The sequence below is a fragment of the Ranitomeya imitator genome, chromosome 7, assembly GCF_032444005.1.
Source record: "Ranitomeya imitator isolate aRanImi1 chromosome 7, aRanImi1.pri, whole genome shotgun sequence".
NCBI lineage: Eukaryota > Metazoa > Chordata > Amphibia > Anura > Dendrobatidae > Ranitomeya > Ranitomeya imitator.
The window spans coordinates 86,739,993-86,758,195 of record NC_091288.1 but is presented as its reverse complement, the minus strand read 5'-3'; the positions used below and the strand labels follow the sequence as shown (position 1 = coordinate 86,758,195).

At 41.3% G+C, this 18,203-nt stretch overlaps 1 protein-coding gene across 1 annotated transcript in view; it reads right to left on the bottom strand.

The window, feature by feature from the left end:
* The window catches only part of BMPR2 (bone morphogenetic protein receptor type 2), a 239,167-nt gene that overhangs the window by 27,567 nt on the left and 193,397 nt on the right, over positions 1 to 18,203 (bottom strand). Inside the window, exons 7-9 of the mRNA XM_069733577.1 lie at positions 14,258 to 14,372; positions 12,770 to 12,930; positions 7,951 to 8,098 (exon numbers count right to left, since the gene is read on the bottom strand). Of these exons, the coding sequence (XP_069589678.1) occupies positions 7,951 to 8,098; positions 12,770 to 12,930; positions 14,258 to 14,372 (424 nt within the window). The remainder of the gene's footprint in view (positions 1 to 7,950; positions 8,099 to 12,769; positions 12,931 to 14,257; positions 14,373 to 18,203) is intronic.

Sequence of the window (18,203 nt, the reverse complement as noted above, 5' to 3'; positions counted from 1 at the left end):
GGTCACACAGCCAAAGTTTTACTGAATAGCACTGCTTTCTCCAACGCATAATGCAAGTGAAAGGCTCACATTGTGACCCGCAAGGAACAGGGGTAAGCAAGTCGCGTACAATTCCAACTGGTTCTGACTTTTTGGGACTTGCTTGTTGCAGTACCTTGCAGCATTATGTAGCAGAGATCTTTGGGGAGTTGACCTGGTTTGTGGCCAGAGTCGCCATGTAGCTTTATTTCTACTATTATTATCTACTAGATGGCAGCCCGATTCTAAAGAATCGGGAGAATAGAATCCATATATACTTTATTTATTCAAATGTAAGAATAATACAATTAATAAATAATAGTAAGAAAGAACAAAAATAATAGGCAGTATATGGAGAAAACACCAAACAAAAGTTCAAAATTGGTGTGAAAATGTCACTGAACCACTTCACAACTAAATATATATAGTTTTGGTAAATGGTATTATCATTTTTTTGACGAAATTCGGCAGGAGCTTGAAGAGCAACGTCACTGGGCCCGCCTCCACGCAGTAGAAACTTGCTGTGAGGTAAAAATTCAAAAATCACACCAAAATGGCGGGCGGAGTGTGTCACAGTACGGCACGTTTCTGATTGGTCGCTCGCAGCAGGCGGCAACCAATCAGACACTGGACACTGTTGACGTCACTTATCTCAGGACATTAGCTCCGGACATTAGCTCCGGACATTAGCTCCGGACATTAGCTCCGGACATTAGCTCCGGACAAAGCCACGGAAGTTGGCACAAATTGCAGGAAGTAGTATTCTAGGCAATTAATCTCCGGACATTAGCTCCGGACATTAGCTCCGGACATTAGCTCCGGACATTAGCTCCGGACAAAGCCACGGAAGTTGGCACAAACTGCAGGAAGTAGTATTCTAGGCAATTATATATTTGATTATTATTCTAAATTTTAGCATATTAAGCAGGTATGACAGCTGCAGATAAAACAAGCATCAGTGCACACTGCTGGGAAACATGACGGCACTGCAGATTTGCTGGTCATGGACTGTGGTTGTCCTTTAGTACAAGGCATATACAGTTACTTGACCTCTATGACAGAGGTATTTCAGAAACTTTAGTGCAACTGACAGGGAAACAAGAGGAAGATTACATCTACATCTTGCTATCTGTTGCAGTTTACGTGAAACATAAGGAGTTCGATAAGGCTGTTTTCCAGTGAAAAGAAAGACATGGAGCCAGATCTCTGCGGTGACAGGTTATCTTTGATGAACATATGCTAGATATTAGCTGAATGCACAGCAATTTCCTAATGTATTTCTTATAGAAATTGCTCATTTTGTACATGGGAGATTTTGGCATGCTAGCTTTGTCTCTTCTGCATGCTGATAACATTTAGTGTTGAAAAAAAAGTCCTATTCAATAGAATCAGGTTTTGGCACACAAAATACAGCAAAACATGATACCTGCCTTTTTGGTGCGTTTTTTCAGCATTTTTCACCACCCATTCATTTCAATGGGTTAAAAATGGTGAAAAAAACGCTGAAAGAAGTGACATGTTCTGTTGTGCAAAAAAACATGCAAAGCACAAACTCCTGATGACAAAAAAACCAAGGTGTGTGCATGAGATTTCTGATATCTCATAGACTGCAAAAACACCTAGTGTGAACTTAGCTTAAGAATTCTCCCATGCCGGCGGCAAGACCGAGCGATCATGTGACTGCTAGTATGTGATAGGCATACTTCCTGGACATCCTCTTTAAAGAAAAAATAAACCTGTATCCCACCTACCACCAGTACATTTTAACACTAGGACTACTGGACTCGTGACCCCGACTAGAACTACTGAAGTGCAAGTAGTCAAAATGACCATACCAGTAGTCCTAGTGTTAAAGGCCTAGGTGTAAGAGAGAAAGTCAAGTCTCCTGGTATAGAGTTATAAGACCACATTGATCAAAAATAGAGTAATTTGTGCCAAATCTTTAGCACACCCAAGTCAACTCCACATTTATCAGTCACACTGGACAATTTTTTTGTATGATAGTTCGCTTTCCAATGTTTGATAAAAGCAGACCAATGTTCCAATAGTTGCATATTAATCATGAAATGTTGCACAAATTGCAACTTTTTACAAGTTGTGCACAGATAAATTTTCATATAAATTAAAAATAGTTCCAATATACCTGGATTGTACATCTGTACCTTTTTTAAGACAGCTATGGCCAGTCTAGAGTATGTGACCTTGTTACTTTACAGGAAAAGTTAACCATCTCCTTTCCTCGTTATTTTATCTTTTGATGTATATACTAATAATAGTGCAATAAATGGTGTAAAACATTGATAAATTTAACTTAGAAATGTATGAGAATGAAATATTGCCTCCAACACAATCATATATGTCTCATAATGTTTATCTTGGTATTAGCCGCTAATGATCTCAGGTTAGCATCCTCAATAATCAGAACCTCCCACTCCCGTCTCCAAGACTTTACACGTGCTGCGCCGATTCTTTGGACTGCACTACCTAGGTTAATGCGATTAATCCCCAATCCCCACAGTTTTAAGCGTGCCCTAAAAACTCATTTGTTCAGACTGGCCTTGTCTGTGCAAGTCCCCTCTATAATTTGTAAAGCGCTGCGGAATATGTTGGCGCTATATAAATAAAAATTATTATTATTATTATTATTAGTCTGAGTGAGACGGACTTTAAAAAAATTCATATATTGAAGGTTTGCATATATCTTACTACCTACAGAGCTGTGCTTCCTTTTTCTGTGTTTATTTGCTTATATTGTAACTGGCACAGGATGTTATAACAGGATTTCCATATTTTATAATTGATCCACTCCTTCTCATGGGGCATTTCAAGTTTAGGTATATACTATAGCATTGCTCTATATGGAATTCCAGCTACTGTATGATACAAAGTAAAACAGACAGGCGTTCCAAAATCAAGATCTGGGAGAAATTATATGACATGTTCTGATATTGTCATCTATTTTAATAACAATATATGGTTGGTCAGATAATTAATTTAAGTAGATTATATATATATATATATATATATATATATATATACAGTGGGGCAAAAAAGTATTTAGTCAGTCAGCAATAGTGCAAGTTCCACCACTTAAAAAGATGAGAGGTGTCTGTAATTTACATCATAGGTAGACCTCAACTATGGGAGACAAACTGAGAAAAAAAAATCCAGAAAATCACATTGTCTGTTTTTTTAACATTTTATTTGCATATTATGGTGGAAAATAAGTATTTGGTCAGAAACAAAATTTCATCTCAATACTTTGTAATATATCCTTTGTTGGCAATGACAGAGGTCAAACGTTTTCTGTAAGTCTTCACAAGGTTGCCACACACTGTTGTTGGTATGTTGGCCCATTCCTCCATGCAGATCTCCTCTAGAGCAGTGATGTTTTTGGCTTTTCGCTTGGCAACACGGACTTTCAACTCCCTCCAAAGGTTTTCTATAGGGTTGAGATCTAGAGACTGGCTAGGCAACTCCAGGACCTTGAAATGCTTCTTACAAAGCCACTCCTTCGTTGCCCTGGTGGTGTGCTTTGGATCATTGTCATGTTGAAAGACCCAGCCACGTTTCATCTTCAATGCCCTTGCTGATGGAAGGAGGTTTGCACTCAAAATCTTACGATACATGGCCCCATTCATTCTTTCATGTACCCGGATCAGTCGTCCTGGCCCCTTTGCAGAGAAACAGCCCTTAAGCATGATGTTTCCACCACCATGCTTTACAGTAGGTATGGTGTTTGATGGATGCAACTCAGTATTCTTTTTCCTCCAAACACGACAAGTTGTGTTTCTACCAAACAGTTCCAGTTTGGTTTCATCAGACCATAGGACATTCTCCCAAAACTCCTCTGGATCATCCAAATGCTCTCTAGCAAACTTCAGACGGGCCCGGACATGTACTGGCTTAAGCAGTGGGACACGTCTGGCACTGCAGGATCTGAGTCCATGATGGCGTAGTGTGTTACTTATGGTAGGCCTTGTTACATTGGTCCCAGCTCTCTGCAGTTCATTCACTAGGTCCCCCCGCGTGGTTCTGGGATTATTGCTCACCGTTCTTGTGATCATTCTGACCCCACGGGGTGGGATTTTGCGTGGAGCCCCAGATCGAGGGAGATTATCAGTGGTCTTGTATGTCTTCCATTTTCTAATTATTGCTCCCACTGTTGATTTCCTCACTCCAAGCTGGTTGGCTATTGCAGATTCAGTCTTCCCAGCCTGGTGCAGGGCTACAATTTTGTTTCTGGTGTCCTTTGACAGCTCTTTGGTCTTCACCATAGTGGAGTTTGGAGTCAGACTGTTTGAGGGTGTGCACAGGTGTCTTTTTATACTGATAACAAGTTTAAACAGGTGCCATTACTACAGGCAATGAGTGGAGGAAAGAGGAGACTCTTAAAGAAGAAGTTACAGGTCTGTGAGAGCCAAAAATCTTGATTGTTTGTTTCTGACCAAATACTTATTTTCCACCATAATATGCAAAAAAAAATGATAAAAAAACAGACAATGTGATTTTCTGGATTTTTTTTCTCAGTTTGTCTCCCATAGTTGAGGTCTACCTATGATGTAAATTACAGACGCCTCTCATCTTTTTAAGTGGTGGAACTTGCACTATTGCTGACTGACTAAATACTTTTTTGCCCCGCTGTATATATATATATATATATATATATATATATATATATATATATATATATATATACATACACAGGTCCTTCTCAAAAAATTAGCATATAGTGTTAAATTTCATTACCGTATATACTCGAGTATAAGCCGACCCGAGTATAAGCCGACCCCCCTAATTTTGCCACAAAAAACTGGGAAAACTTATTGACTCGAGTATAAGCCTAGGGTGGAAATGCAGCATTTACCGGTGAATTTCAAAAATAAAAATAGATCATTATTTCCCCATAGCTGTGCCATATAGTGCTCTACACCATTCATATTTCCCCATAGCTGTGCCCCATATAGTGCTCTGCACCGTTCACTGTGCCCCCTAGCTGTGCCATATACAGTGCTCTGCACCGTTCACTGTGCCCCATTGCTGTGCCATATACGGTGCTCTGCACCGTTCATTGTGCCCCCTAGCTGTGCCTTATACGGTGCTCTGCACCGTTCATTGTGCCCCCTAGCTGTGCCATATACGGTGCTCTGCACCGTTCACTGTGCCCCCTAGCTGTGCCTTATACGGTGCTCTGCACCGTTCACTGTGCCCCCTAGCTGTGCCTTATACGGTGCTCTGCACCGTTCATTGTGCCCCCTAGCTGTGCCTTATACGGTGCTCTGCACCGTTCATTGTGCCCCCTAGCTGTGCCTTATACGGTGCTCTGCACCGTTCATTGTGCCCCCTAGCTGTGCCTTATACGGTGCTCTGCACCGTTCACTGTGCCCCATAGATGTGCCATATACGGTGCTCTGCACCGTTCACTGTGCCCCATAGATGCTCCACATTAATCTGTGCTGCCGCTGCTGCTGCTGCAATAAAAAAAAAAAAACACATACTCACCTCCCTTGATTGCAGCTCCCGGCGTCTCGTTCCGGCGCCTCCATCTTCCCGGCGTCTCTGCTTTGACTGATCAGGCAGAGGGCGCTGCGCACACTATATGCGTCATCGCGCCCTCTGCCTGATCAGTCAGAGCGCAGACGCCGGGAAGATGGAGGCGCCGGCCGGGAAGATGGATCGGCGCCCGGCGGCTGGAACGAGGACAGGTGAATATAACATACTCACCTAGTCCTGGCGATCCTCGCGCTGTCCCCTCCTGTCTTCGGCGCTGCAGCTTCTTTCTCTATCAGCGGTCACCGGCACCGCTGATTAGAGAAATGAATAAGCGGCTCCGCCCCTATGGGAGGTGGAGCCGCTTATTCATTTCTGTAATGAGCGGTCCCACGTGACCGCTGAAGAGGGGAAGAAGCTGCAGCGCCGAAGCCCGTGGGACGGCAGGGACAGCGCGAGGATCGCTGGGACTAGGTAAGTATACCCCAGCGCCCTCAGCCCCTCACCTGCCGACCCCACCGCTACCGTGACTCGAGTATAAGCCGAGGGGGGCACTTTCAGCCCTAAAATTTGGGCTGAAAATCTCGGCTTATACTCGAGTATATACGGTATTTACCATAATGTAATGATTACAATTAAACTTTCATATATTATAGATTCATTATCCACCAACTGAAATTTGTCACGTCTTTTATTGTTTTAATACTGATGATTTTGGCATACAACTCCTGATAACCCAAAAAACCTGTCTCAATAAATTAGCATATCAAGAAAAGGTTCTCTAAACGACCTATTACCCTAATCTTCTGAATCAACTAATTAACTCTAAACACATGCAAAAGATACCTGAGGCTTTTATAAACTCCCTGCCTGGTTCATTACTCAAAACCCCCATCATGGGTAAGACTAGCGACCTGACAGATGTCAAGAAGGCCATCATTGACACCCTCAAGCAAGAGGGTAAGACCCAGAAAGAAATTTCTCAACAAATAGGCTGTTCCCAGAGTGCTGTATCAAGGCACTTCAATGGTAAGTCTGTTGGAAGGAAACAATGTGGCAGAAAACACTGTACAACGAGAAGAGGAGACCGGACCCTGAGGAAGATTGTGGAGAAGGACCGATTCCAGACCTTGGGGAACCTGAGGAAGCAGTGGACTGAGTCTGGTGTGGAAACATCCAGAGCCACCGTGCACAGGCGTGTGCAGGAAATGGGCTACAGGTGCCGAAATGGGCTACAGAGAAGCAGCACTGGACTGTTGCTAAGTGGTCCCAAGTACTTTTTTCTGATGAAAGCAAATTTTGCATGTCATTCGGAAATCAAGGTGCCAGAGTCTGGAGGAAGACTGGGGAGAAGGAAATGCCAAAATGCCTGAAGTCCAGTGTCAAGTACCCACAGTCAGTGATGGTGTGGGGTGCCATGTCAGCTGCTGGTGTTGGTCCACTGTGTTTCATCAAGGGCAGGATCAATGCAGCTAGCTATCAGGAGATTTTGGAGCACTTCATGCTTCCATCGGCTGAAATGCTTTATGGAGATGAAGATTTCATTTTTCAGCACGACCTGGCACCTGCTCACAGTGCCAAAACCACTGGCAAATGGTTTACTGACCATGGTATTACTGTGCTCAATTGGCCTGCCAACTCTCCTGACCTGAACCCCATAGAGAATCTGTGGGATATTGTGAAGAGAAAGTTGAGAGACGCAAGACCCAACACTCTGGATGAGCTTAAGGCCGCTATTGAAGCATCCTGGGCCTCCATAACATCTCAGCAGTGTCACAGGCTGATTGCCTCCATGCCACGCCGCATTGAAGCAGTCATTTCTGCCAAAGGATTCCCGACCAAGTATTGAGTGCATAACTGAACATTATTATTTGATGGTTTTTTTGTTTGTTATTAAAAAACACTTTTATTTGATTGGATGGGTGAAATATGCTAATTTATTGAGACAGGTTTTTTGGGTTATCAGGAGTTGTATGCCAAAATCATCAGTATTAAAACAATAAAAGACGTGACAAATTTCAGTTGGTGGATAATGAATCTATAATATATGAAAGTTTAATTGTAATCATTACATTATGGTAAATAATGAAATTTAACACTATATGCTAATTTTTTGAGAAGGACCTGTATATATATATATATATATATATATATATATATATATATATATATATATATATATAATCTACCGTACTTAAGTTAATTGTCTGACCAACCATATATTGTTATTAAAATAGAATATATATATATATTCTATATATAAGGATTTTTCTCTATTGAAATAGTTGATTGAACACATCCATCAGCGCTGTTCCATTACATTTACACCTTTTTATCATCACAGTAGTGTGAGAAGCATTGCAGTAATTGACACCAGAAATAACACCAGACAAGATATATGAAACAGGCATCGATTTCCAATATCTCCACTGAATATCTCACCTGGGAAGAGGTCAGTGCATCTCATGAAGATTTCCCAATAGATCAAACCCAGGGAATACATGTCCACTTGCTTCAATGCAGACTCACAGTCTCTCAGGTTCACTGCCCCTTCTAAGACCTCGGGCGCCATGTAACGGATAGTGCCAACCTGCGGATAAACAATAAATACATTGTCGTGGTAGTGTTGAAATTGCCAGACGCAGTATGTCACTTACTGTTCAGTGGAAAACTAGAAATAGATAATGACTTCACCCACGCTCACAGCGTGTTATTTTACACTATTGGGTAAGAGAGATGCATTATTGTCCATATTGAAAGTTGCAATTTGTTAAAGTGAATCTCAAGATACCTACTGAGTGACCTATGGACAGCATAAACAAGGACAGGCTTCCTGGTTACAACGGCTTTCTTTCACTCTAAACAGGGGCATACATAAAAATCATCATGCCCCATAGCAAAAGTCCAAATTGGTCCTCCAAAAATAAGTACTTGGTGGAGCAGGCAGGAACTTGGTGCATAAGTGCAGTACCGCCCAATTTTTAAAGGCAGGGAAGGGACGCGTATTGTGCCATGAACACAGTAATTGTGCCCTTTCATGGACCCAGAAATGCCCCCTCCCAGACAGTATGATATCCCAACAATGAATTCTCCACACAGTATGCCTCCACAGTACCACTACATGCACAGCTTGATGACTCTACAGTGCACCCAGAGAAGTAAGATGCCCGCACGGTGCCCCCAACACAGCATGATTCTGCCACAGTGATCCATAACACAGTATGATGCAATGTTGCCCTAACATTGCCTCTCACATAGTATAATGCCGCCACAGTGCCCCATACACATGATGAGGCCCCAAAAGTGAACCCCACAAGTATGATGCCCCATAGTGATCCCCAACAGAATATGATACCACCAAAGTGATCCCCCACATAGTATGATATCCCATAGTATGAATCACCACAGCACCCACACATTATGATATGCCCATGCATTATGATGTCCCCACACACAGTATGATGTCCCCTCGCAGGCCCCCACAAAGTATGATGGCCCCCACATGCGCACATTATGATGGCACTGCAGCTCCTCACACAGTATGATGCCACCACAGCCTCCACAACCATTGCACACAATAAGATGGCCCCATACACAACCACAAAGTATGATGGCCCCACACATACAGACAGTATGATGGCCCTGCAGCTCCTCACACAGTGTGATGACCCCACAGCATCCACACATAGCATGATGCCCCCACAGCCATTATTCACATTATGATTGCCCTATACACAACCACAAAGTATGATGGCCACCTCAGCCTCATCACACAGTATGATTGCCCCACAGCCACCACATACAGTTTAATGGCCCCCACATGCACTATCATACGCTTATAGCTTCCACCTCCCACGCACCCTATGATGACCTCTACAGTTCCCCTAACAAATACTGACAAAATAAAAAATTAAGTGGTCTTCTTGCCCCTTGCTTATTGCAGCAGAGTCTCAGAAGCACAGGCTAAATGGTCGAGTAGGGATCTCATGGTTCCCTATTACACCATTGTATTCAACTGTACCTGCATCCTGTGGATGCTGATATCTTTAAAATTCAGACCCGGGGCATCAATGGATCTGGGACCATAAGTCACGGACCTCAAAGCAGCGGCACGGTCTACTGCGATTAGCAGTATTCCACTGGCTCTAAGCGTCTGTGCAAATATTTTTTACATGGATTTTTCAGGATGGGTACATTTTTCTGCTTCATCCAATTTATGTCAAATTTAAAATGGTTTCTCTATCAGAAATGTCTCAAGAATTGACAAGTTTTTCCACTTGAAAAAAAAACTTGTGGTAAAAAACAGCACAATGTAAACTGTAGATGCCTTTTCCATTGAAGTCAATAGAAAGCTTATTCAAAAGCGTATTTGAACCAGTTTTTCTTTTGACTTGTGAATCAGAATCTGCTCCAAAATCAACTTCAAAAACTCTATATGAATATTCCAGTGAGTGGGGAGATGACAAAATTCCACAGTGTTTCAGAGTTGGTCTCATGTATTGTTCACAACGTTTGTTTGACATAGATTTTTTTAGCTGAAAAATTCTTGCGCTTTCATGGTTTTTTTTGGTGTATGAATTATTTTTTCCTTCAACAGTCAAATTTGGAGCATTTTTTGTAGCAGAAACACCTAGTAACTGACATACTGCTTGTTTTTCCTTGTGGAAAAAACTGCCCCAGATGTAATGCACAAAAGCCCTCTACTATTTCTGTTAGGCTGCCGTCACACTAGCAGTATTTGGTCAGTATTTTACATCAGTATTTGTAAGCCAAAACCAGGAGTGGGTGATAAATACAGAAGTGGTGCATATGTTTCTATTATACTTTTCCTCTAATTGTTCCACTCCTGGTTTTGGCTTACAAATACTGATGTAAAATACTGACCAAATACTGCTAGTGTGACGGGAGCCTTACTAGTAGAGATAAGTGGTGTCAGCATTGCCGCTGCAACAATATGATATTGTCTTTTAAATGTTGGCCATTTCTGCTTCACCTGAGGTAGCGCTCTGGGCCTACCTCTACTATACTTTGTCCTGGTCCAGAGCGTAAGGATGGTTTCATTCATACATGAAACGCAGACCATGCTCAGATCAGAATACGCGGCCTGGTCTCCTGACCTCAGGCACATTTGAGGCAATAGTGCCATGTTCACAAACTCAGTATTTGGTGAGTTTTTTTTACCTCAGTATTTGTAAGCCAAAATCAGGAGTGGGTGATAAATACAGAAGTGGTGACGTGTTTCTATTATATTTTTCCTCTGATTGCTCCTCTCCTAGTTTTGGCTTACAAATACTGAGGTAAAACATTGACCAAATACGGATTGTGTGACCGTGGCCTAAAGCTCTGGTCAGGACACCTGGTAATGGAGCAGGGTATTCTGATCTGAGCGTGGACTGTGTTTTGTGTGACCTTGCGTGTACTGTAAGATGGGGCAGAGAAACGTCTCCAAGGACAACATGTCCCTGAGATAATTCCTAATCTCAGAGTATGACGAAGAATGTTCAAACTGAACACATTTGGATTTTATCTTAATCACTTTTAACCACAAAACCAAGATGTATTTGATTTATAAAATCATTTTTAGAGCTAGATAATCTGAGCTCGAATAGAAATAAAATTCAATGGCCTGAAAAATATACAAACAAATGAGGGCCATTAAAACCATCTTCCTAAAAGAATCAGTTAAAGTCATTTTGACACAGTATTGCCCACATTCATTCTTTTTCACAATTTTAAGCACCTTTTCAGGTGGATTTCGGAGTGGACCAGCTGTAAAAAGATGCAAGAAATGTGCATCTTGGGAAATTCAATGGAAAGTCAAAGTCATGGGCTTTCTATTCAATCCATACTACTTTCCGTGCATTCCCTAAAGCAGAAGCTGTGTGCTCCAGCCTCCTAATCTGTGCACTTCTCAGAGGTCTTGTGAGTGATTTGTGAGGGTTCTCAGGACCCATACATCTACAGAACTGCCTAAAGAGCCTAAAAAATATGAAAAATAAGTTAAAAGTTTAGTTACTCTTCAATAGCACAAATTATGTTGTTCCAAAGCAGCGAGGTAAAAACTGTTTTTGAGGTGTTTACTTCTGATACTTTTACAGCAATTTTACATTGAAGCAGTTTGAAGGACATTTCCTTTCTGTGCACATCTTCAGTCTGTTTTAGCTTCTTTTAGATAATGGAGGCTTCATAAGCCGCAAAGCGGTTAAGAGAATTGACCTGGTCATTCTTCAGGCAGATTCTACTTGGAAATCGTTCAGTATCGTATACATAAAGAAAAGAAAAGAACGGCGGTGGCAAAACCGCAGCAAAGAGGGAAACAAGAGAAGCCAAAAAAACGATGTAAGAAAAAAACATGAAGCATGTTCCTCTGGCAAAACTCGCTTGGGTACATCAGCATATAGAAGACATTGTGTACATATTCCCTCAGATATCTTTTGAGCAATTGTGGGGGTCTCAGAATTTGCAGAAATGGAGGGGCATAAAAATTATAACAGTTTAATTACTCTTTAGTGATAATGAGATCATACCGCAGCCTACCCTATCCACCATCCACTCCTCTCCCACTGCCTTCAGTATGCATGAAGGCGCACGCCACTTGTCAGACGCCTCGGACTCATTAAGGGGCTTTGCCCTTGTCTTAAGAACGTTATTTTATTTACAGAGGTTTTCCATGAGTTAAAAAATATGAAGGTAATTAGATAGAAAAAAAAATTCCTGATAAATCTCCAATGTCTCTACAGCAATGATCCTTAAAAGTACCTGATGGAGATTTCCTTCTGTTCAATTGTTATACACCCGCTGCCATATTACAACATAAGTTCTGTCACCGTTGACATTATTTTTTCATGTAGGAATGAACAGTTATGATTATTGATAAGGGATGTCACACATGGTGATCGGCACACTGATAACGTGCGGCAGTGGCGCGGCTGCGTCCTGACCGTCACAGCAACTAGGCCTTTGGGAAACAATTGTAAATGGATGACTTATTGTTAATGGCTACTGTGAGGACAAAAATAAATGAAAAATTTGCACTCGTCAACACTTTACCTGACAACTGCTGCGACTGACGGGACTAGGACGCACGCCGAACACTGTGTGAGCGTAGACTTAAACCACAGATCTGGTATTTTTTAAGTATAGGTTAGTAATTTAAACTCTTTTGATAAATTGAACAAGAAACGCCCAATGAGAACAGACCATTACTGAAAAGGAAACGGTTAAAAAACCCCACTGTCAATACTGCAATCATTAGTCCTACCTCACTAATGGCTGCGTTATCTTCATCTCCCGGCCTCACCAGCCTGTTTCCCGTCAGGCGCATGGACAAGCCAAAGTCGCTGATAACACAGGACCCATCACTTTTCACAAGAACATTACGGCTGTTCAGATCACGGTGAGAAATAGCAGGTTTATAGTGATCTGTTTGGAAAAAAATTGCAGACACATTTCACACCTGGGATGATTTTCTGTCTCCATATGTCGTGATCATACGAAGAATCCACAATTTACTGTAATCAATGTTTAATAAAACCATAAATACATAATCCCTGTGTGATACAGTGACGAAGGGTCAAGCCATCAGGGCAGCGTCCTACTGTTGCACTAAAAATCACCTGTTATCCCCATATGTAAAATTTCTATATCTGATCCATATATTACAATATTTAATTTTACGTTTGGTTACTGATGGAATATTTTTGGTTATTCCATCCCTACATTTAAGGGTATGTGTCCACGTGCAGTAAACGCTGCGTGTTTGACGCTGCATAGGGACGCAGCGTCAGACACGCAGCGTCCAGATGTTACAGCATAGTGGAGGGGATTTAATGAAATCCCGTCTCCACTATGCGTGGTAACACGCACGCGGCGGCCCTGCGACTCCGGACATGCTGCGCGTCTTTTCAGATCGCAGCATGTCCGTATATCTTGCGGCGACGCTGCGTCGCCGCAAGATATAGCACAGGGCCCTATGCGATGGGTGTGATGATGCCGGATGTGTGCTGTGAACACATCCGGCATCATCGCGTCCCAGAAGGGGGCGGGGCTTACCGCAGAGCGGCAAAGCCGCTCCGACGATACCGCCGGCCATCCTGAAAGTGGACACATACCCTAAGGGGTTGTCTTGTCTCAGAAGAAAATTCTGCAGACACTCAATGTGATGACACGCACACTCTCAATTCTTCTGTATCGTCCATGTGAGTGACAGGTCATGTAACAGCAAGAATGTGATTTCCACACTTGCACGCCACATGCCGACTAGACTCATGTGATCCTATTAAGAAAAGCCAGGTGACACTGGTCGGCATGTGACCGCCAGTATACAAATCACATATATATGGCCACTTGAAGACCGCTGTAAACAGCAAGCAGAGCCGTATCCTAAGGCCACGTTCACAGATTCAGCACCAAAACCAGGAGTGGAACAATCAGAGGAAAAGTATAATAGAAACACGTCACCACTTCTGTATTTATCACCCACTCCGGGCTTTGGCTTACAAATACTGATGTAAAATACTGACCGAATACTGAACATGTGAACGTGGCCTTACAGGGCGTGCATTACACACACTGAGGATTTGGCAAGCTGCAGCGCCTGCTGAGAATTTCACCCAGGGTGGACAAGCCCTTTCATATTCAAGTACATAGATTACACAAATAGACTAATATGTACATTTCTCAATTTGATTATTAATCCCAATTTGATTTCTTTTCCAGTTTTTCTGTTACAGCAAAGTTCAGTAAGTACCTCCTCGTAATAACTCTGTGTGCAGATATGCCAGTCCCCTGGTTACCGAGTGTGCCAGCCGACAAGAGCTCAGCCAGTCATTAGTGTTAACACTTAAATACTTGCACAGAGATCCCTGTGGACAAAAGAAAACAATTCTTTGTATTAATAGCTAATATGAACATAGGAACACGTAGTAGTAATGTTATTCATGGAAATGCGTCAAAATAGCAAACCTTTCTATGGGCAAACAAAGGGAAATATACAATATTCTAAAAGAACAACTGATGATAAAAGTCTCACTGTAATAATTCTTTATTATTTGTTTTTTTATCAGATGGTAAACAAGGAATCTGCTTAAACCAGTCAATGAAGATATTGTAGTCATAGCTTATCAGTCTCATTACTGCTTCATCCTGTACAGAGCTGTAATAAGGCTCCAGCTGACAAGATTTGGTGTCTTTTACTGTTCGTCCATATTTTTTTCCTAATTTTTGCAGTTATCCATCCAACTTTTGTGAGATTTTTTACATTAGACAGTTATATTAAAGAGTAACCGTCATTTTAATCTTTATTTAAATCAATTAAAAACTTTGTAATATGCTGTATCTTAGCAGAGAAATCTGCTTCTTTCTCCACCAAGACGGATCATTCATTCTCAAATTCATCATTATGACTTGATCATTCATTCTCATTTTCAGTAATGCAAAAATCCTTCTTCGTTGAATACATGAATTGAGACTTTTGGAGTGAATAATCAGTCCGAGAGGAGAAAGAAGCAGATTTCTCTGATAAGGTCTATTAAAAAGTTGCATATCTTCATGTGTACTATTGATTTATGGGATATAAACTAAAATGACGGTTACTCTTTAAACACAGCTGATACATGCAGCTCAATTTGTGGGCAGCGTGTAGCAGGCACTGCCTGTATGAGCTCAGTCAGGTGTGCTTGACTCTGAAATGCTGCGGAGTTTAAGAGGAAACTATGCTTTAATAGCTGCCGAGGTCCTAGACCGAGCTGGAGACTTGTCAGACAGGTGAGTCCCCGGCAACTTCTTGTGCCCACTGCCATAAATTGACAGGTCTCTACCATATTGCTCATATAGGCAGAGACATTTCACTAACCCTCAATAGGGAGAGGCCGCCAGGGACCCGACTGTCTGACTAGTCTACAGCGCAGTCTTGGTCTCCGACAGCTATTAAAGTATGTTTTTCTCTGAAAAACTGTTCCAAAGTCAAACATACCCGACTGAGATCCTACAGCCAGTGCATGGTACGTGCTACCCTGTATCAGTTGACAATTTCCCTGTAAGTTGTATGACATGTGGGTCTCCAGCATACCTAAAGATGATGCTATAGCGCGACTGTTATGTAACTGATGTGGAGCAAAAATGCTCAGAATCATATTCCACAGCGCATTACAGACATTATCATCGCTGTCCCCGATGGGGCTCACAATCTACATTCCCTATCAGTATGTCTTTGGAATGTGAGAGGAAACCGGAGAAAACCCACGCAAACACGGGGAGAACATACAAACCTCTTGCAGATGTTGTCCTTGGTGGAATTCAGAATCTCTGCTTCCAACTGTATCTACAGGAACACTCATTACCTTTGTATCTTGTTGTATCCTATTCCTTGTTTGTTCAAGGCAATGATTTATTTCTTAATTGGTTGGACCACTTTCTTGACAACCCAAGAATATTTGTGAACTGGAAGCCATTTCCCATGAGGAATGGGCTAAATTCCACAGGAAGCTGGTGTCTGGCAATGCATCATAATTGGAGCAGGTTATTTCAGCCAAAGGAGGAGGAATTAGGGCATTTTATGTTGAATTTGGAGAAACCAGTCGTTATATTAGTTGTAAATTGCTCTTTTTTTGGTTATTGCAAACAGCAGAAAGTTTGCAAATAGTTACTAATAAACTTAATTTGTAATGTGGGTTGAATAACTTGACTGTAACTGTGTCATCAAACGTAGATATATATATTTTAAATAACAATAATAATATTAATTAATATCTAATAATTAGGGTCTGCTGCATACCATTGGTGCCACCTGAGCAGCCACACACATACCCAAGACATTATGGGGCCCAACTGTACGTCCAAAGCAGGTGGAATGGTGCATTATGATGAGATATAGGACTGCAATAAGCCCATATATTGTTCTTGCAGAGGCCCTCTTCTGTCTGTGGCCACCACTGGCCTGCTGTTAGTGAGAGGTGACCAGCAACCCTCTAGTATTGCAATAATAGCTAACCTGATGCTCTGCTACAAATCGTTAATAAATACCCAAATGCTCAATTATAACTACAAGACTATGTACAGACAAAAAAAAAATGCAATGATGGTGTCTTCGAGCAGACACCTTACTACAAATATATTTTCTCAGCACACACATAATCCTAATTTTTCTGTATGTACAATTGAAGTGAGAACAGACCATGTGGGTTATAATGGATTACTAAGAGCAAATTAGATTTGTTATGGCAAAGGTTGAACTGTAAAAAATGTTATCTTTCTCAAAATGTTACCAAACAATATGAAGGGCCGCTATTTGTACGTTTTTCTGATATTAGCTAAACTCAGCAGCAGACTGGCACCAGAGTATAAACAGAATATGTGCCAAATTCACTTGCTCTCAGTGTTTTCTCCTTATCTGTTCATTGCCTTTCAAAAGTCTAGGAACTCAGTGCTAGAATTGTGTAAACAGGAAATTAGTTTTTGGCTTTCACAAACACAAACCTGTAGTAAGACGCACGCACTACTTCTAACTGGCCACTAATAAATTGCCAACATTTGAAAAATGTAGCAGCTCCTTTATTAATAACATATATGAAGAGTAAAGGTGGCTGACAGAATCGATGAAAAACAAATATCTTTCCCGACTCCTACGTACACATCAGAGCTCTGCTTGGCTGATTATTCTTGTATTTTCAACAGGGAGAGAGTTAAAAAAAAAAAAAAAGGGCTGCTTGGGAGTACCTATCTCCCCTCTAAAGAAATGGATCAGGTGTTGATACTCAAGCTGCCTGATTCCTATCTTCCCTGACATCACGGTATGGAAGCAGATCAGATGGGTGGCTGGTCCCACCGAAAATGGAAGGTTTAAACAAAGTAACCCTTTTTGATGGAGCTAATTTTGACCTTCATGACCAGGCCAAATATTTTAAATCTGACCAGTGTCACTTTATGAGCTAATAACTCCGGAACGCTTCAACAGATCCCACTGACTCAGAGAATGTTTCTTCGTGACATATTGTACTCCATTTTAGTTGATAAATTTTAGTCGATATGATGTGTAAATTTATGAAAATATTGAAAATTTGACAAACAATTTGAAAGTTTTGCAATTTTCAAACTTTTAATTTTTGTGCCCTTAAATCAGAGAGTTATGTCACACAAAATAATAATAATAAATAACATTTCCCAGATGTCTACCTTATATCAGCACAATTTTTGAAACATTTCTTTTGTTGGGAAGTTATAAGGGTTAAAATTTGACCAGTAATTTCTCAATTTTCCATCAAAATTTACAAAACCATATTTTGGCGACAGCATCACATTTGAAGTGACTTTGAGGGGCCTATATGACAGAAAATACCCAAAAGTGACACCATCCTAAGAACTGCCCCCCCCCCCCAATTCCTAAAAACCACATTTAAGAAATGTATTAACCCTTCAAGTTCTTCACAGAAATTAATGAAATGTGGAAGGAAAAAATGAACATTTATCGTGTGGAGACCAGACTGAACCAAAGAATCCATCTTGTCTTCCTCCTGAGAAATCTGCTTCTAAACAGCAAACTTGACATTTCCTTTTTATGGAAGTAATCACGCGCGCATTCCTTCTTGTTATCATAGTCCTTCACCCACATACCAGATATTGTAACATTTCACTAGTATAGACTTGTTTTGTAAGAGATTGTGAAATATGTGCGCATGTCTGTAAATGCCTAACTTTTT